This window comes from Perna viridis, chromosome 3, assembly GCF_037379345.1.
Source record: "Perna viridis isolate PV_CMFRI_1.1 ecotype Kerala chromosome 3, ASM3737934v1, whole genome shotgun sequence".
Taxonomy (NCBI): domain Eukaryota; kingdom Metazoa; phylum Mollusca; class Bivalvia; order Mytilida; family Mytilidae; genus Perna; species Perna viridis.
The window spans coordinates 24,523,996-24,544,416 of record NC_142447.1 but is presented as its reverse complement, the minus strand read 5'-3'; the positions used below and the strand labels follow the sequence as shown (position 1 = coordinate 24,544,416).

The window sequence follows — 20,421 nt, the reverse complement described above, 5'->3', positions numbered from 1 at the left end:
AGGAACCAAGATTTTAGCAGAAATCAAAAGAATGTAATCCAGGGACAAATACCAGACATGGGAAATAGAAAAACACAACATAAAACAATACATACAAAGTAACAAAAGTAAATCAACAACTCCGACTCCACTAAAACTTGGAGCATGGGCCAGGTGCATCGGTAGGGTAAGCGTCCTCTGCTTTTCTAGAAACACTTCTTTCTTATGAGAAGTCTAGTGCGATACAAAAGGCTTTGTAATCACGGCAAGCTCTAGCATAAGGTATGAGTTGTGATATGAAAACTCCATACGCAGGTGCTGAAGGGATGCTGCCACAGATGAAAAGAAAGTTGACAATACTGAATGAAAAGTTATCACGTTTGTCGTAAAATTTGGTCAATAGTTAACCCATACCATCGATCTCTTAGTGTTGTTCAAGATATGGGGCTGACTTCACAGTGTCTGTAGAAGTTGTTATATACAATGTAACAAAACTGAGTCAAAAAGTATAAAAGATATTTAGAAAAAAAGTACACAACATGGCATCATAACTGTTAAAACGAAAATTGTAAGCACGAACAGCTCCTCCAGGTAAAAATCTTTATTCAAATCATCCGCAGATTGATTATAGTTGTTGAAAAGGGGAACAAGTCTAAGTGTGTAAATATCAAACAGGGAATCACCAAAAAAATATTATATACATTTCATAGATTTTAATGCAACTTTCTTTGACTAAACAATATGTATTTGTGTCTTCATTACTTAAAGGGGCTGTACGATTCAGAACTCATAAATAGGTTTTCCAGTCTAATATGGGCACAAAAATTACTTTTATATGTGACAACGAAAGAACGAGGCTCTAACCCCTCCCTATCAAGATTTTCCTGGTTTCGCCACAGTGGTCTTCAATGAAAAAATCCAAACAAAAATGCAGCAAATGTTACTAAAATAATTGCATTAATGTCTAATACGATCTTTATCCAATACGGCTCTTCATCTCCTCTGTATTTTCTCCGTTCACGTTCTCCTCTTTCTGGTGTCTTTGGCGTCGTTTGAAAGCTTGGGTAGCAACAGACCAAATTATAAACACGATTAAAAACTGGATTTCTCTTAACTGCAAAATAATAGATAATATGCATGAATACAGACAAGTGGTAAGTCTCCGCTTTTAAAGTAGATGTCATCGTTTATATGCATTACATTCTTGACTTTGTATTATACATGTAGATTTTTGAGAATCAGTCTTTTATTCTGTCTATACAGATGCATCTGTAAAGAAGTACGTTCTTTTTTAACAAGTTTTTACATGAACTTTAAATTTCAGTTTGTTGCATGAGTCAAGCTGAATACGGTTAATTTGCTTAAATAAACTTGTTTCATCGATTCATATTTTAATCTCATTCAAATTGATTTTATTCGTAAAATCCCATTTGCTTTGTCATTGAAGGCATATAACCGACACTGTTAATTTGATTGTATCATGAGAAGAATTTCCCTTCACTGGTGTAACAAGGACAAATACATTATGAAAGGAATACAAAAAAATTGAAATGATTATGACAGGGACTACAGCAAGTATTACGTACAATGTACCGTTGATCATGCATACCCACCTGATTTCTGAAACGCTTCATTTTTAGATGATTGTTCGAGTTCCTCTTTTATCGACCCTGTCTTTGTCTGATCGCCATACTTGTCATCGAGATCATCTTCGTCGTCGCTATCAACTCTAGGTTCTTCACTATTTCTTGTCCACCAAGTCACTCTGTTTAGCTTACAATAAAACGAAAAGAAACATATTGCATGCATGATCTCTTAAATGAAAAAAAAAATCTTAGTGTTTCTTGTAATTGATTTTAAAGTCAAGACTATTTTATCCAAATGGCAAAAAGTGACGAAAATTGCGTTTTTTACTTTTTAACGAAGGCTAAATTAACATATTCAGTTCATGTCATTTGTATGAAATGTTCAAAACGAAATAGACTTGCGTATTAGAAAAAATAGTAATGTATATTTCACTATATTAGGCTATTAGACTATATAAAAACCTAAATTAAATTTACCTTCTCTTTTGGACGTGGTGTGGTTAGGAGACTAACAATAACACTGACGATGAACGTTACAGCAGAAACAATTACAGCGAAATACAGGAAGTGGACCTTGTATAGCACTGGAGGACGGGTTTCCTCTTCTCCACATGGTGGTTTGGGATTTGCAAAATCAAGAATCATTCTGGAAACTCCAGTGGTCAAACCAGTCACTAAGCCCCAGAATGCCCCCTGTATGTAAAAAGAATACAAATCAGGTCGTAGCGTGCAATAAAGTAAATTACCGTCGTAACCTTATCAAAGTAAATATCTACTGCGGATATTTTTTTATTATTATTTCCGCACTATTTACCGTATCTACATCATGATACTTTCTTGAATGAAATGACATCGACCTAATGTAAATTGAGTTTGATGTGATCCCTTTAAGACCCGTGTCAGGGAGCTGCATCATGATTGCACAAGTATTACAATCACTTGCAATATGACGGATGCCACTAGGACATGCTTACCCCTTTGGAACACCTAATGTCACTCGGTTTGTTTGGGAGTTATTGCTTGCTTTTCTTAGTTTTTGTGTTGCGTCTTGTTTGACTTTTCTTCAGTTTTTTTTAATTAATTTTATTCTCTTCGCTACAGTGCAAATGTAATCGTCTTTGTTCCATGTTTTCACGTATCGGCCATGAATAATGTTAACGCATTTGCAATGTCCTATTGTTCAGGCTTCAGCATTTATTTGCCGATATTTTGAAGAGAGTTAATCCTTTGAAGTGAATACATCACATTTCAATTTTATTTAGGTGTAAAGCATTACAAGATATAAATCTAGTAAGCAGATTATCATACTTCCCACTTCACATCTTGATTTATCTTAGTGACTTGAATTTATGAAATGTTCGTTTACATACCGGCTCCGTAGTCCTTTGCCACAAGATACCGAGGAGGAATACAATACACCATGGAGGAACAAGAGATGCAACAATAGCTTGTAAATAGTTCCAAAGTTGGCCTCCTTGGGCCGCCTTTAATATTGGTATCCAGGCAATACTAACACAGGTTAGGAAGATTATAAAAACCCTGTAAAACATAACGATCCTTCATTAACTCGTGATTGATTTTTTTCAGAATGAATGATTTTTTGTGGAATAATGACTGTATTTGATTTTACTCATCGATGTTTTTTTTATTTCATAAATAAATTTCCAAATACAAAATAGTAACATCGAACCGATGAAACGCAATAATCCATACCTGCTAGCTATCATGAGTTCTCGAACCGATGCTGATTTTCTAAGACGAGCATAAAGGTCAACAGTAAATAGAGTACTCGCGCTGTTAAAAATCGAAGTCAGTGTACTCATCAAAGCAGAAAACATCACAGCTAAAAGCAATCCTCTAATTCCTGGAAGAACAGGATACACGTTTTGGATGTATTTTAGTACAATTTTTAAACTTGTGTGCATGGGAAATGTATGTAATATATATTTATTGAAACGTTTTTTACGGTAATTTTTTTTCTATTGTCAAATTTTCATTTTGGGGGGTATATATCTGTTTTTAAATTTTAAACCAAAATTGAATTATCTGTACATACTGAAAGAATAATTGTTTATAATAATGCTGAGTTGTATGTTAACAAAAACCAGTTAACCAATGAAAGTATATATTTTTTCTGCATATATAAAATGAAACCCAGACAAAACTATATAATTATACCGGTAGGAAGAATCCTTAGAACCAACAACGGATATGCTATATTACTGCAGCCATTTGCATCGTCACAAACTCTGCGACATATATCTGGATTAACACATGCTATCTCATCTAAAATTACCAATGATTGAAAATAATTTGCAGAATTAAAATCGTTATTTAAGCAGAAATCTTTGTAAGAATTTAACAAATTCAGTAATATGTGATGCACCCCAAAAAGGCTACTCATTTTTATTTTTGTTATAAAGACCAGACATGGAAAACAGACATACACAACAAAGAACATAAAGTAACTAAAATCATACATACAAAGTAACAAAAACAAATCAGCAACTCGGACTCCACTAAAAACTGGGAGCATAGACCAGGTGCACCGGTAGGGTAAGCGTCCTCTGCTTTTCTAGAAACACCCACCGATTTGCTCATAAAAAGTCAAGTCCGGGATAGACATACGAGAAAAGGAAAACTATGACCCATTGAATAAATCAGTTTTCATGGTGCAGATGGATACACCATAACGATCCACGAGTTCATGATGACGACCATAAAACTTCTGTAGTGATGATTTCAATCTTGTAGCAACATAACCCTGTTCCAGACGCCTATTTGTTAGAGTTCTAGCGCGAAACAAAAAGTGTGCGTAGTTTCGGCAAGCTCTGGCATAACGTATGAGTTGTGATGTGAACACTCCATACGCAGGTGCTGAAGGGATGCTACCACAGATAAACGAAAGTTGACAATTTTGAATGAAAAGTCATCACGTTTGTCATAAAGTTTGGTCAATAGTTTTCCTTTACCATCGATTTCTAAGTGTAGGTCAAGATATGAGGCTGACTTCACAGTGTCTGTGGTATTCTTTATCTCAAGTTCCTTTGGGTAGATGCGATGTATCAAATCCCCGAAATTAGTATTGTTTAAAGATAATACGTCATCTATATAGCGGAAACTGAGATTGAATGATCTAGCCAAAAGATATTCTTTCTTTCGTATCAGATCAGCTATAAAGTCAGCCTCATGAGAGTGAAGGAATAGGTCAGCAAGTAAAGGGGCACAATTTGTTCCCATTGGAATGTCGACCGTTTGTTGAAAAAAAAAAACGTCCACCACACTGGACAAATATGTTGTCAATTAGAAATTCCAGCATTTGGTAAACATCTTCCTTTGAATAAATGATAAAATGTATAATTATTTATTCCAATCCGTCTGGTCTTAGGAGATAATCCACATTGAGAATCCATTTGTTTTTTATTGTATTTTAGTGTCATTTACAGAGTTATCTCCCTTGATTTTGAATTCGGCAGTACATTCTATATAATTTTTATCTCCAGGGATTATATGAAAAGCCACATGTTAATTTCTGTTTACTATAACATTTTAAACAAAATATCAAAAATAAATATGTGTAATCTTTCCAACCACGAATCACATATTGCATGATTCTTGTCCGAGTGATACTTAATTACAAAATCAAATTTCCTTTTCTTTGTATGTACGTCACTATTTTTACAAAGTCAAATAACAACAAATCGACATCATCTTTGACTTGTGTTCCTGAGTTTTGTCACTACAAATGTGCATTTTGTCTTAGCAAATATTTTATTTAGCACTGCCCGTGTTATGTTGTATGTTTTAAACTAACGGCATCAGACCAGCTTTTATAGGAAATAAATCAATTATTTATCATTAATACAAGGATTATCACGTATAAATCATAATTCACTTGACGCTAAATAGTTAGTACAATAAGTAACTTTTGACGATTTTAAATGTTTGATTATTACTGCATTACAAAACATGTATTATTTGTTATAAAAAGCGTTACATACCTGGGAACAAGACCCTACTTATCATTCCAGGGAGTATAACGATAACAAATGGTAGAATCTTCAGGTAACCAGCGAATATCAACCCTCCCTTTACGTGGGAGTGGGTTTTAGCTGCCAGGAGACGTTGTACTGAAACCTATAATATTCACATTTACTGTTACTGTTAAATAAGTTCGTTATACCAATGATTTATCCAACAAAAACTGAAAATAGCCTTACTGGTAAACATCAAGCTTCATCAGCAAGGGTGTTTTATGGAAAATAGATTCTCAGAACCTAATATGTTATTCATTTACAACAATTATAATAATAATAACAAAAAGTCAAAATTCAATGTAAGATGTTTTAGGTAGTACCTGATCGTTGCACCAAGCAAATATTGCCATAGGAGTCAAACCAAATATAACCCCCGGCCACGGTATGTCACTGTTGACTGGATCCCTGAATATGTGAAATGAGTCCTCTCTAGGGTAACCAGCTGTAATGTTTCCACATGTTGTAACATTAGGAACTGCGTCCATGTACTTTTGTCGTAAACCATTGTATCCACCAACCTCAGAAAAAGCTTTTGAGAATACAAATAAACAATAAGAAAATGATATATTCATTCCGACAACTTTGTTTTATCATTTTTGGAATTATTATAATTGTTGTTATTATTATAATCATTATTGTATTGTTGAAGTTAAATTTGATCGATTGATTATTATTTATTTTTATTTTTCACCCACTACATCGACCATTTCTTACATTTGTGCTTTCTTTACTCGCTTTACTTGTTAACAAATTAATTTTTAATATCCTGGAAAATGTCATAAGGGCTAGTCCAACAGTAATTATCGTGTTATACAAAACTTCCGTTAGTTCGTGCGAAAATAGTACCTCAATAACAATAGTTCTTCCACGATATCGTTTTCTCTATATAACCAGGAGCTATATTGTAGATACCTACCGGTCACAGTCATGTAAAGAGATCCAATTAACATTATTGCGGTCTGCATCGTGTCGGCCCATATAACTGCAGTCAGTCCCCCTGTAAATAAAAGTTCAAAGTAAAGATAATAACCGGGGACAGCAGTGTAAAATAGATGTGAGTACTTTTTTCCCTTTCTTTCATAAAGTGGTTTTTGTTCATGAAGATTACAGTAAATCACATTTATATAAGATCACGTCTTGACTTTGGCAAAATAAAGTAAATAAAATGTGAGCAAAGCTCAGTAAATGATACCCCTCCCCACACTAGAAACTATATTATCAAAATATAAACAAAGTTGTCAAACAGGAAGTTGATGTTTATCGAACATCACAATGTGGTCTACCTTCTTTAAAAATATTGAGTGACGGTCTTGGAAAATAATTCCAGTGAAAACTGTATCGAAAAAGATGAGGGTAGATGAACGAACAAACGCATGGCCGGCCTAACACCATGTTCACATTATATTATATTTCCAGCGTTTAAAACATGGTACCAATATGTAAGGAACATCAAATATTGTGTACTTACCGAGTAATGTATAAAGAGCTGTTATAACTATCACCGTGGTTATAGAGGAATACAAATCCCACCCAACACTCTGTTCTATGAATATTGCACCAGTGTACATAGCAGTCTTCAAGAGACATTTAGATTTACAACATTAGCATTTATCAAAATATGAAAAAAAAACATATTATTGTGAGGGGTACACTGCAAAAAGTAAGAATTTGTTTTCGGCATTGATATGGTAACATGTTCTGATTTGTTTTATAATGTTTACATTGTATGAAGTCAATCAAACAATGTATGATACAGTAATTTAAAGTAGTTTTATTAACAACAAAAAGAAACTGTACAGGACACTTAATGTACGGCACCGACAAAAGCATCGATTAAATAAAAAATGAACACTTTTAAGTTTTAACATAACTTCAAACCGATGAAATTAACAATTACATATGTATCATAATTGAAGCAACATCCAATGATAAGTTGATATTTTTAATCACAAAAAAGCAGACCAAAATAAAACCTCAACGTCGTTTGAGACGTACAAATCATTATTTTACCGAAGCATCTTTAATCACAATTTTGAATATTGCAATTATAGACATCATCATTCGAAGTCGTCGACCGCCAAATCTTTTCTTCAGGTACTCTGGCATTGTATATGCCTATATTAATATAACAATTAAAATTTAACTTGATTAAAAGACGTTTATAATAATAAAAACACAAATACATGTTACCACAAAGTATTTTTTTAAGTTTTCTAAGGATTACCAAACCAATCTTTTCAGATTTATACTCCCCATTTTTGTACAATCGTCTTATACTCAATACGACCAACTATATCGATTGATATGATTTATGAACTAATCGTTGATTTATTTTACAAAATGTCGTAAAAAAGTGTAATTTTATGTGATCGTTGTATAAAGTCACAATATTGATTTTCTATTGTGAATTCATTACTTACGATCAGTTTTACACTTAAGTTTTCTGTGAACTTGATACCAACTGACTTGACTCGATAAACAAGTATTTATCATGAATAGCTCGATGAAACAAACACGATTGATCACTTTATATTTAAGTTTGTTTACAAAATGATGGATGCAAAAGTAACACATGTAGCAGACAAAGAAGAGCAATAGCGTTTCTAGTATAAATTTTAACCTACCTGTGATGACGCGTACACCGGAATGAATACCCCACCTAATAATATGAAGATGAACACAGCCTAAAGTAAAAAAGTACAATTTTGTCTTTGCATTTTGTATTGAAATTTAAATAGGAAGTTGTTACTTAAGTCTTTTGCGATTTTGTCAGGCTTACCAAAATGCAATTAATTTTTAAATCAAACATGATTAAATTATCAAATAATAAAAAAAACATCTTTATTTCTAATAAGGAATATATTTGAAGCAATATATGTGCATATACATAGCATTATTTTTTTTCAAACATAAATTACAAATTATGGATCATGAACAATGTTTTGATGCCTTCAAATATTGATGTGTGAGGTTTTTTTTTATATTTTTTTGTATGGAAATAGTCAAGATGTTTCATGTAATATGTATGACACAAAGGGACAACCTCGAGAACCAAATTTGACCAGAAAATTGCGCAGGTGTTAAATAGAGTTGAGAGTTCTTTTTTGGGTTAATTATAAAAAAGCTTTTCAAACCAGCCGCATGTGTAAGTCACTATCTGATGTCAATGAGTGTGTGTATGTTTTAAGGAGTTTTGCTAGACTATAATGAGTGCCCTAATGATTCAGGATGTATTACAAATGCAGAAAACATTCACTTATTTCTAAACATACGTTGACATTATATCTGATAAACTCACATGCCACTCATAAGCAACAACACCAATTCCGTTAGCTGCTGCTGAACCTGCCATACCAATGAAAAAGTGGCTTCCTACGTTTGTTGCAAAAACAGATGCCCCAACCTTGTGGTAAAAGACGAAATCAAAGTAAACGATGTATAGTTCTGGATTAAGCTTTTTTTACATATTGTAATTTCATATCATCATTTTTCATTTTTTTTTAATCTATGAACTGTGCTATAACTTAATTTTGTCACGGTGTTTTTTTTTTAAACAATTGTTCACTAACTTACAAAATTCATAATAATAAGGAAAATAATAATGAATGGAGAAAGGGGGTTTACTGATATATATATATTATATATATATTATTTATATCTGGTGTATCGAAATTTCAATAATTAAATTTGAATTATAATATTATACTTATACTTTATTTGCATGATAAAGTTAATTAAATTAACATTTAACTTATCACATTTAATCTTTATTATGCTGTCATTTTTTATTGCGGGACTTTCCATACACATTTTGTTTCAAGACAGGATTAAAACATGAATGAAGTTTTGGTACAGAATAGCAGTGAACTTACGGGAAGCCAAATCATGTTTCTCCCTGCCAGAAAATATCCTTTCACACTTCCGGTATTCGACTTGCATGATGACTAAAATAAAGCAAATTAAAAACAATGTAATTGTTTGTTTGTTATGTCCATGTTCGTTTACTTTTATTATCAGTTATGTCCATGTTCTTTTACTTTTGTCATCAGTTATGTCCATGTTCGTTTACTTTTATTATCAGTTATGTCCATGTTCGTTTACTTTTATCATCAGTTGGCATAATATTCCGTCTTAAAAAAAACTGTTTGTATTACCTTAAAATAAGTATTTTATATTTTGTTTAACTTTTTCGTGGTTCGTGTAGAATTGTGAATATATATTGGACTTACTAACACACATTATGTGATTCTTAACAAATATCTCTGCGATAACTTAACAATTTGGTGTTTTATGCGCTTAACTGTTTTTTTTTCTACAGAAATCAATCATAGAAGCATAAAAATGCGTATTAAACTGATATAAACAAAAATGTCATGAAGAAGCAAATTAATGCACAAATTAAAGTAGAGGTATTAATATCAATAAAATAAGTACCTTACATATCAACTTACCCAAAGTCCAACTCCAAGACACAAAATAAAGTATAAAACTATGGTAAGAATGTCTACCCAATGTAAAGACTTCATTTTGTCCTTTAGTAGTGACTGAACCTATCTGAAACCTAGTACAAAATTCGACCATAGTTACGTTGGATAGAAGTATTTTATAAAATGCACCTTGTTAACATCTTGTATCGGAAGGTAAACAAAAACCGCAGCAACCATACGAAAAAGAATTGTGTAAGACATAAGAAATATTTTCATTGACAACATAAACGATGCTTTTACACAACAAGATTAGACACTACTTATGGACATGCCACTTCGTTATCATAAAAAAATTTCGGCTAGGTCATTCCTTAAAGCATTTTAACATTTTATAAATGAGATGTGGCACAAATAATCACGGATTTTCTGTAAAAAAAAGTGCATCTTTTTTTCTTCCGTTAAAAATGTAAAATGAAAACTTGACTTTCATTCTTTCTTGTCATCATGAACATGACGTCTTAGAAATTTGACAGATCACACAGCGCATTTATCATATCAAAAATGTGTAATATCAGTTTTTTAAGAGAAACTTATTAAATTAATGTCAAACATGAAATAGCATATTGCTGTATTTTTTTATCTTAAGTCTTCATGTATTTCATTCCCACTAAAGTAGCACAAAATTTTCATTTTTCTAAATTAAAGTTGTTGATATTTTCTCGAAATAGAGGATTAACATAGAGATGTTAGTTTCATGCAAATATATACAATCTATATCAATTTTATCTCAAAACAAAAGGACAATCCTAAAATGAAAAACCAAGACTGGTTGTGTGTTCTATTTCGGTTTATAAACAAGAAATAAAACTGAATTCGGTGGGTTTTTGATATGCATGAATCACCTCCTGTCTGATTTTTATAACAACATTTCTTTTTTGTCATATCAGAGGATTACAACTTTTCACCCAACGACAAACATAAAGCTAATCCAGCCCTCTCGGAAAATGTAAGAATCGTGCAATGTTGGGAAAAAGTGAATGATTTTATGCGCCGTTATCCTATTCTGTTGTCAACGACGATTGGTTTGAATAATGTCCAAAAATCTTTAAAGGCATGTCTGTAGCGGTTTGTAAAAGAGGAACCAAACGACTGACGATGCGTGGAGCTTGGAAACTAAGGTCAGAAACAGACCGTTCAAAGGCTGCATTACAGTTCTCTTTTGTAAGCTTAAACTATTGTTGATGATAATGATGTTCCGTGTACATAAGTCTTTGTTAAACAACCCATTAAAATGACGTTTTTTTTATGTTTGATATCTCTCATAGATGCTCCATAAACCCTATCAATAAGCTGATATTACGATGAATGCACATGCAAAATCTTATAAAATGACAAAACATCGACATTTAATAACGTCACACCTTAAAACGATACATACAAAAAATAATTTCTTATAAGCTTGTGTATGTATATATCAGCATTGTATTAATAACAATGCTTACTAATGGGTAAATTCCGGATATTTCCTTTTAAAGTTCATCTTCCCTGTTTAAGAGCAGACAGTTTTGAATGTTTGACATCAATGAAAAACCCCTACAAAAAAGTAACTTAAGAGGCAAGAATGATTGCATTTATGTGTAAAAATAACATAACCGTTTTCCTTTTTCTTGTGTTTTGAGAAAAGTTAAGAGCTTAAATAACAACACACTATGTCACGTAGGCGCTTAAAGACGCGATTCATATCTACAATTTCAAACAATTCTACTTAGAAATATATTAGATTTAATGTGTTTTATTACTTATCCTAGTTTTTGTACTAAACCATCATCTGCACTGTTGTCTTAAGTTAATACAACGACAATCAACGATCGTGGTTGCGCAATTCACGGCTGACTGCATTTGTGGAACCTTCGCTCTTGTTAAAGAAGTACTTCCGGGTAATGAATTGATAATTAATTACATTTTCTCTCGAGTGAGCTTTGATGAAGAGACAGTGACATCAAGTGTGACAATGGAATAAATCAAAGTAAAAGACAGAAAATGAACTTCATATAGTACAACATTCGTTTATATTCCACATAATGGTTTCGGATTCGTGAAATAGAAAATAATTCGTGTAAGACTGGTTACTCGTTCAATTATGAATCCATAAAATGCACCCTGTGATAGAATTAAAGTTTATTGTTGTTTGATATTTTTTTTTATCTGTGACGCGTTTGACTTTATCTTCTGTGAAGCTTTTAAGATCGTTAAAAAAAAGTTACGTTTTGATCAAGTTTATTATGATAACATGATATGGCAGTGCAGAAGTCTTTTACAAGACCTGCTACTATCATTTAACCAAGAACTTTTATTACCGCACTTAACTCCTTAGATACAGGAACCGTACGGTGTTGGTGTCATTTTTGGTAACGTTGAAATCGGCAAAATGTGATATCTTTTTTTTTTGTATTGCGACGTACATCGTTCTATAATTGTTACATGTAAAAAGAAGTGTGCTTAATTAATTTTTTACATAAAATAACGCACACGACATGTTTTATTATTTTATTATCCGATTCAATAATAATTTTTCGTACGTTTTGGTAAATTGAAATGGTAAATAGTTTGACAACCATTACAAATGTTCTGAAGGAAATTAAATACTATGAGAAATGTGTCTCTCTTTTTTTTTTTTTTTTTTTGGGGGGGGGGGGGCTTTGTTTTTTCTTTTTTCTTTTCTTTTATTATTTTTATCAGATTCGCTAAAATCGTATTTTTTTATTCATTACGTCCACAGTCGTAATAATTTAATGTAGTATCGTAACTTTTCGACCCTTTTTATTGTTTTTAAATTGACGTTGAAAGAGTTTTTACTTCGCAAAACAGAACGTTACTTTGGAAGCGTCAAAAATGCGCTTTGTGGTTTTATGTGTATATTAACCCATTTGTTAAGCCAAAGGAAAAATGAAATGATAAAACCATAGAGGAGAATGAATACATTTGTAAGTATATGAAGAAATCGACTCAACACCATTTGCCTGTTTTTAACCATTCGTTCGAATTTCGCATGGTGTACGCGTGAATATATCAAATTTTAGATGTTGTGGCATTTTGTTTAGACACAGACAAAATGCCGTGCTAAGATAAATGTTCAACCAAGTACCATTATTTTTTAAATATACAATCTGAAGCATATATACACCTAAAATTCAAAATTTCATAGTTATTAGTTCACTTAAAGCTATCGAAAAAAGCTTTTGATAAAGACATGGTAGCACGCAACGTGTAGAAAACGTCGGGAAAAAGACAACGTGACATCACAACGTACGTGCGTATTTATCTAATATTAGACAATAAAACTCGTTATTTTTTAGAATAAATATGATATTCTGAATATTTATACAGTCCTTTAAGCGTGAATATACTTTGGTAAAAATACTATTCGTTGTTATAAAATGTATTTTACAACCGTAAAAAAGAAAGTAGCCAATGGCCAACGTCGGAAAAAATAAGATTTGTGACATAATTGAAATTAAAAAGGCTTTTATCAAAAAGACTGATTGAACATTTTATATATAATTTCATTGGGGTTATATAATAAATTGTCAATATAGTTAATTAAAGTCCCGATTAAAACATGCTGTTTACATAACTTTAAAAAAAAAATGCCTAACATTTTGTCTTCAAATCGGTTTCTTTTCATTTTTACAAAGTCCACATCGAAGGGGAGATGTTTGCGATATTGTAATACTCTTTGATCTTATCATTACGTCATGAAAAATATGACATCGTCTGCAGCACAAACTGCTCTTTCCAAAAGAGTGTGTTTTATCAAAATACGCCAAGAAACGACTTTGATATATTGGTGAAATGGGAAGCAAGCATTGCTTAATGTTACCCGTCCACATATAAAAGTGGACGTTCTTGTGATCGAATAATGCTTTCCCTCCACAATTACTGACATCTTTCAAAGATAAATGATTGTAATTCTAAAACAAGAAGAATTTTTGAACATTTTAATATCTATATTGCCTTCGATAACTCCACATTCTAATAGCAATATTTCTGTTTTCGTAACCAGCCCGGTTCAATCGAATGTGAAACCATCATCGTACGCAACGTCGGTACGGAGTCCAGCTTTTTTTAGCCACACCTAGTATCCGCTTCGAGTCAGAAGTGATCACCTTTCAGTCGGCGTCACTTCTGGTAAGACAAGGTCCTCTGCCGATCGCGATCTGCGTCGCTTCTGGTGAAAATGATCACAGAATATAACCTTCAGATATGACTAACGTGCTTGCGCAATGGGATTGCGCCACAGCATCTCTGTTCAGCTATATGTACAACTAATTTAAACATATTCTTTACTGATGTTGCTTTTACACAGACGAATACACCTAACTTCCTGGGCAATATGTTATCTCAAAGTAATGTTCTTGTCATGCATGATCCTATTATTATATCACACTACGACGCTGAAACCCTGAAACTTATTGAATGATTAAAACTACATCGTGGAAGTAGGCATAGTACAATTTTGGCGTGCAAGTGGTTAAATGCAAGTTTCGACACAAAACTGCCAATTTCGTTGGGGTCCTGCATATAGTGTCAGATAGGGGTGAGGAGCTTTCTAATCTATTAACCCTCCCTTATCACATACGTTGAAAGTACTTATACTCTTGGATACCAATTTTCGTGGATCAGGAAAGAAACACAAGATCATGGATTTTTGAATTCGTGATTTTGAAGTTTTCGTTGTTTGACCTACCCACGAAAACCACGAAAATAGGTACCACAATAGCAATGTTACTTTCACAGTATCAAGGATCGTCATGCTTTATCATATATTGCGAAAAAAGTCACCTTTGATAATAATTGGCATTTGTTATCATCAATAATGTAAATATTTTTTAACTTTCCATATTAAAATACTTCACCTTAATGATATCAGATTTTCCTATCTGTATCATATAATTTGAAGCATGAAAGATTGACTTTGTTCATCCCATTGTAGAATGGTAGGGACCCCATCCCGAGCTGTCCATTCAATTGTCATGTTATGGTCCTGAAAACATGTTTAAAATCTAAGAAAGGTAGTGTACTGGACAGTGAAATAGCTAGTTAAATTTATGGTAAAATAAAAAAAAAAGACCACATGTTGTCTAAAAATAGACACTTGAACAGGAACACGTGTTTTGTCTATTTTGTTTGTTTGATTTAGTTGGTTGGTTGGCTTGTTTGATATAGGGTTTTATTGATTTGTATTGGTTTCGTCGCCACTCCAAAAATTGACCCTGTGATCATGATACTTCAAAAGCATTTAAATGTCAGGGATATAAATAGATTACGACTATTGGTGTTTTATTATCCAAAATGGCAACAGATACACGAGGTAAATCATTTTATATATTGAAATTCCGAAGCACTGATTACAGAATTGAAATTAAAATTCTTAACGGTTCATTTCTTAAACCAACAAATTAAGAGTCGGCCTTTCAATAACTACACATATAAATAAACCTTCATGATCATTCCCACATTCAGTGTTTGTAATTGTTGACGTACGGAACTTTTATCATTCGGGTGCTACATGTAATTATGTTAACATGATAACAAATTGTACCACGTTTCTTTTCAAGGAGATAATTAGGGGATCGATAAGCGAAGGCAATACCCTTACATTCGGTACTAAAGAAATAACAATATTTCTGTCCACAGGAGCTTGTAGTGGTAAACAAAAAAAATGAACCCTTTCCTGTTAAGTTGTGGTTAATAATAGTCGATAAGCATGCTTAATATAGACTTTTGCGTCGACAATTCTGTTACAACATTCTTCCCAAAGCTCCACCCCGTGAAAGTATACATATATGTATGTCACGCATATTATAAGCATTTATCCATTAATTTTATGGTCTATTATATCTAGATCTCCTGCTCAGAGGGTATATTTGCAATGTCAGTCTTAACATCACTGCTACACTAACTGCTGAACCCAACCTCTTTATACAAATAAGCACTATGTATACGTTATGTATTTGTGTAGTTCTCATACGCTCATAATATTTTCTGTATAGCAGAGCCTATTAACAAGAAAAGTGATACGTTAATAAGGAAGCGACTATATGTCTTCAATGGGGTGACTAAAGATCACCGTGCTTGTTTATAGGAATAAATGGCATTTCGTTCTTGATAGTGACTTTATCACCGTTCATATCAGGTGAGCCCGCTGTGTTGAGCCCTGATATTAACGAGGATGAAATCGCTATCTATAACAAAATGTCATTTATTCATTTATCGGTAATTTGCTGTTTATAAAAAAAATATGTTCATTATCTGAAATATGCTAAAAATATTACCCAAAAACATTAATTAATTGGGACCTATTTTATCGGTTGACCACTGATCTTCATGATTTGTGATATGGTCCAAAATTTAGCATGTGCGTCAGTTGATGATGCAGTGTAACAGGGGAATGTTGGCATGCCACAAGATCTACTAAGTATTTGTTAACATCTGTTGTGCATTATAATCAGGATTATTTTAAGGATTATATTAATTTTATAGTGGTGAGTTACGATTTTGCCAGTTCGCTTAAAAATGAAGTCACTCACTCCTGTGTAGTAAGAAAAGCAAACAGGACAATAAACAGTGTCGGTTATCTGGCTAGCATTCATATGCAATGTTTTATTTTAAAATAGAACTTTATAATACACTCCTTGAGACGTTTAGGTTTCCCGCACACAAGATATACAAACGGACGCTAAACGCTCACCAAACGCACGATAGACGAACGACGAAAAATAACAATATTGACTTATAATGAAGACAGAATAAATAGAAAATAAAAATAATGAACTTATATAAATTAATAATAGCAAAAAAAAAAATACGAAAATAACAGTTAAATCAAAGGAGCAGTTGCAATCCCAAAAGAAATCTATTAGGTGTTAAAATTAATAAATAAAGTTTTGACTATTGAAATTGAAAAATGACATCATAATTATATATACTCAACTAGTTACTAGGTCAACAAGCACACATAAAAGGAATTTTGATCAAATAACCTGTATTACATATTATTGGAACTGATTACTGGATACAGATGTTCTAAGATGTCGGTAGTACAATCGCGCGTATTTCATAATCAATTTTGTTCAACACACCCGATTGGTGTTTATGAGCGCATTTACTTTACATTTAATTAGAACGGAACCACATCATTCCTCAAATCACAGGCACTTATAAATAAATAAAATATAATTGTGAGGTCGTCAGGAATTTGCAATCCCACTAACAAAACGTAACAGTGTCACAGTATACCCATTGCTCGTCTATTTTATAACAATCCCTTTACACAAAGGCCCGTGGTCAAATTATATCAGTGGTGCATGCACAAATATACTTACATTAGGTACTACAAACACTGCTCAAAACTCTTTTTTAGAAACCAAGTTTGACATTCAGCTATATCACAAAGTTAAGAACTATTTTCTGGAAAGGCAAGAAGAAAGATGGATTAATGATGTCGATGAAGTGTTTCCCAATGTATTCGTCAGTAATGAGTGAGTATTTTGTATTACCGCTCATACTTTGGAATATTTTTAGACAATTAATATTTGTGCACCACTTTATAAAACGAATAGATTTAACAATGAAATACACAAAGGTTTAGTCCAGAAAGATAAAAATAATCAGGACGATTTTTGTATTTTATGAATAGCTTTACAGCATTCTTCAACTCTATAAACTACACAGGAAGTATATAAATATTTACTATAATTATCTTTTAGCTCATTTCATTTTAAAAAACTGACCACTTTTCTTCAAAATACCATAGGAGGAATAAATGAATAACGTTAAAAGTCCTAGATAGGTTTTGTTGATATGGGAGCTTTCTGATTTTTAGGAATAGTTGTATTTAAGTACTTTGTAATGAATCAATAAAGTGTACATTAAAAATACTGAAATTTCCATCATAGTTTAATATTTTTCTACTCTTTCAGATTTTTTGCTCGAACTCCAGAGGACGTTAAGTCTGCTGGTATAACTCATGTTTTAAATCTTGCTATTGAAGATGTTCAAACTGGACCAGAGTTTTATGAAGATATAGGTGTGAATTACATTGGAATCTTTGCTGAGGATGACCCAGAGTTTGATCTCAAGAAATTGTTTAATGAAACAGCAGAAATAATACATAAAGCAGTACAGTCTGGAGGTGAATATAATGTCATTATTTTCTTTTGTTTTGTTTTTAGTGTACGAGTTTTACTCATGCCGTTCGTTTTCTTTACTTTAATAATGTATGTTTTCTTTTGTCGTGGTAGTGGAGTATTCTTTGGAGCCGTGATATTGACATAAGATAACAATTCATTTTATGCGCTCGGAATAGATACATATGTATTGTGCGCTCAAAATGATTACGTTATACACAAGAAAATTTTGTTATGTATGTTACTGTCAGGGCTTCTGAATTTTCACTTGAAGTAATTTAGGTAAGGAAATGTTTCAAACTATTTATATTATATTTCTTTACGTCAGTACTGGGCTTCTCGGTTGAACTATGTGTTTTTACTAAGAGTGGTTATTCGATGTACAACATCTGTACACAAAAACTAAATTCCCATTTTGAAAATGATTTATTCAGCGGGTTATAGTTTTCGTTTCCTCGTTTGTCTACTCCGAACTTGACTTTTGATGGGCAACTCGGCGGATGCTTCTAGAGGACGCTTACCCCACTGGTGCACCTGGTCCATGCTCCCAGTTTTCAGTGGAGTCCGAGTTGCTCATTTGCTTTTGTTACTTTGTATGTATGATGTAGTTACTTTACGTTCTTTGTTGTGTTTGTCTGTTTTCCGTGTCTGGTCTTTGTCCCAGGATTACATTTTGATTGCCGCATAACCTTGATTACAATTTCCCAGTGATAATTATCTGTGAAGAGAAATTTGTACTTGAACACAATAGTTTTTGTCTCCAGTTGACTTGTCTCGAACTGTGTGCTGTATCAATTTAATTTGTATACGTTATGAGATTAACACATTTTAAAGTTCCATGCATACATTTGTTATTTTAAAAGCCGTTTCAAATTTGTTTTATCATAATAATATCCTCGCGCCACGAATCCACGATATGAAGTGACCCTAACTATATATACCCGTTTGTATATTTGTGTAAATTTTCGGATGATACTTACAGAATCGCACGAAAAAATCTTGTCAAACTGTAACATAACGTTGTAAACTATAACATTTAGGTCAAGTTCTATTGCGGAGTACTTTGCATTTTATCATTCACGCCCCGCCGCATTTTTTGCGCCTCTCCCAAGTCAGGAATGTTTTCCCTCTGTGAGTCTTTTTTTCGCACTCTCCTTTTTTTATTTTATTTAACTTGAGTATAAAGGAGCAACTCTCGCCTTTCACTGCACCTGTGTATACTAATGGTTTTGGGCCAGCCACAACCTACCTTGTTGGGTGAGGTTTCCTCATCGTTCATTGAAGACCAATGGGTGGCCTTTGACTGACATTTTCTCCTGACCCAATGGGGTTGTCTCTTTGACATATTTACCATAACTATTATCGTTATATCAGTCAATTAGAAGTCAGTGCACTGTACAATTTATGGTTCACAACGCGCATTACATCTAATCTTATTCTGCAAGGAAGTAACACCTGTTAATGTAAGTGTTTCTATCTTTCATTCAGATAAAATATTGGTACATTGTGTAGCTGGTTACAGAAGATCACCAACTATTGCAATAGCTTATATGATGATAAAACACAAGAAACATTTATGGGATGTAGTTGTAGAAGCGAGATCAAACAGAAAAATATTTCCTAACGATGGTTTTATAGAACAATTGTGTATGCTAGAAAAAGAACTGTATGGATAATAAATGGTATATGCTTTGAAAGAAATGTATGAATGACCAATTTTCAAATATGCATGTATTGGTAGAACAATCAAAGATATGATCCAACCAATAATCTCTGGATGATTGAGTGATTAAAGTCGGTGGTAGTTAGTGTAAGTATAATCATTCAATTGTTACAAACTGAATGATTGTTCTGCTTTTGTGAAGTAAGTGTAATGTAAAGATGTATGTGTTTGCTTGTGTATGTAAATAAATACGTCTTTTTATTCGACCGCATTTTTTTTAGTAGTTCAATGGTATCACTCTGTCGTCGTTGGAACTCCAGCGTCATTGTCGTCGTTGGCGTCCGTTTACTCAATTTAATTTACTTTTTGAAATTGTTCCTACGGACATGGCCGGGGACTATAGTTTTTTACGGTCTCGTCCAACACTTTTTTTTAATCAGGGATAAGGGAGGGAATAAATTGTTTTCATTAGAATTGATAGAAAAAGCTTATCATTTATCCGCTTTTTATGAATAATATGCCAATCTGTTCCTTTTGAAA

At 32.7% G+C, this 20,421-nt stretch overlaps 2 protein-coding genes across 3 annotated transcripts; one reads left to right on the top strand and one right to left on the bottom strand.

Annotated features, from left to right (window-relative positions):
- Nucleotides 1-478: 478 nt before the first annotated feature.
- Nucleotides 479-10,189, bottom strand: LOC148621554 (sodium/glucose cotransporter 4-like). Its single transcript, XM_088576054.1, has 15 exons — nt 10,054-10,189; nt 9,475-9,546; nt 8,901-9,005; nt 8,227-8,286; nt 7,613-7,717; nt 7,071-7,176; nt 6,519-6,599; nt 5,923-6,131; nt 5,567-5,702; nt 3,744-3,851; nt 3,279-3,429; nt 2,936-3,104; nt 2,043-2,258; nt 1,593-1,752; nt 479-1,093 (listed from the first exon to the last, which is right to left on the bottom strand). The coding sequence occupies exons 1-15, from the start codon at nt 10,126-10,128 to the stop codon at nt 885-887; spliced, it is 1,962 nt and encodes a 653-aa protein (XP_088432180.1). The 5' UTR covers nt 10,129-10,189; the 3' UTR covers nt 479-884.
- A 5,030-nt stretch (nt 10,190-15,219) lies between these two features.
- On the top strand, nt 15,220-20,144 carry LOC148621553 (dual specificity protein phosphatase 13A-like). 2 transcript variants are annotated; one of them, XM_088576052.1, is made up of 4 exons: nt 15,220-15,400; nt 17,453-17,570; nt 18,083-18,223; nt 19,707-20,144. In XM_088576052.1, exons 1-4 carry the CDS (start codon nt 15,311-15,313, stop codon nt 19,892-19,894), a joined length of 537 nt encoding a protein of 178 aa, XP_088432178.1. In that variant the 5' UTR covers nt 15,220-15,310; the 3' UTR covers nt 19,895-20,144. The 2 variants fall into 2 exon arrangements, with proteins under 2 accessions (XP_088432178.1, XP_088432177.1); XM_088576051.1 differs by having other exon boundaries at nt 15,235-15,400; nt 18,012-18,223.
- Nucleotides 20,145-20,421: the final 277 nt, after the last annotated feature.

What these genes read in the sequence shown, in the direction of transcription:
- LOC148621554 (XM_088576054.1), bottom strand. Translation starts at nt 10,128, where the DNA reads ATGAAGTCTTTACATTGGGTAGACATTCTTACCATAGTTTTATACTTT. An exon ending in TTGCTTGGTGCAACGATCAG is followed by an intron (nt 5,703 to 5,922) that starts GTACTACCTAAA and finishes TGAATATTATAG; the next exon opens with GTTTCAGTACAACGTCTCCT. An exon ending in AAGTAGGGTCTTGTTCCCAG is followed by an intron (nt 3,852 to 5,566) that starts GTATGTAACGCT and finishes TGGTAATTTTAG; the next exon opens with ATGAGATAGCATGTGTTAAT.
- LOC148621553 (XM_088576052.1), top strand. Translation starts at nt 15,311, where the DNA reads ATGATACTTCAAAAGCATTTAAATGTCAGGGATATAAATAGATTACGA. An exon ending in AATGGCAACAGATACACGAG is followed by an intron (nt 15,401 to 17,452) that starts GTAAATCATTTT and finishes ACTCTTTTTTAG; the next exon opens with AAACCAAGTTTGACATTCAG. An exon ending in AATGTATTCGTCAGTAATGA is followed by an intron (nt 17,571 to 18,082) that starts GTGAGTATTTTG and finishes TTGCTATTGAAG; the next exon opens with ATGTTCAAACTGGACCAGAG.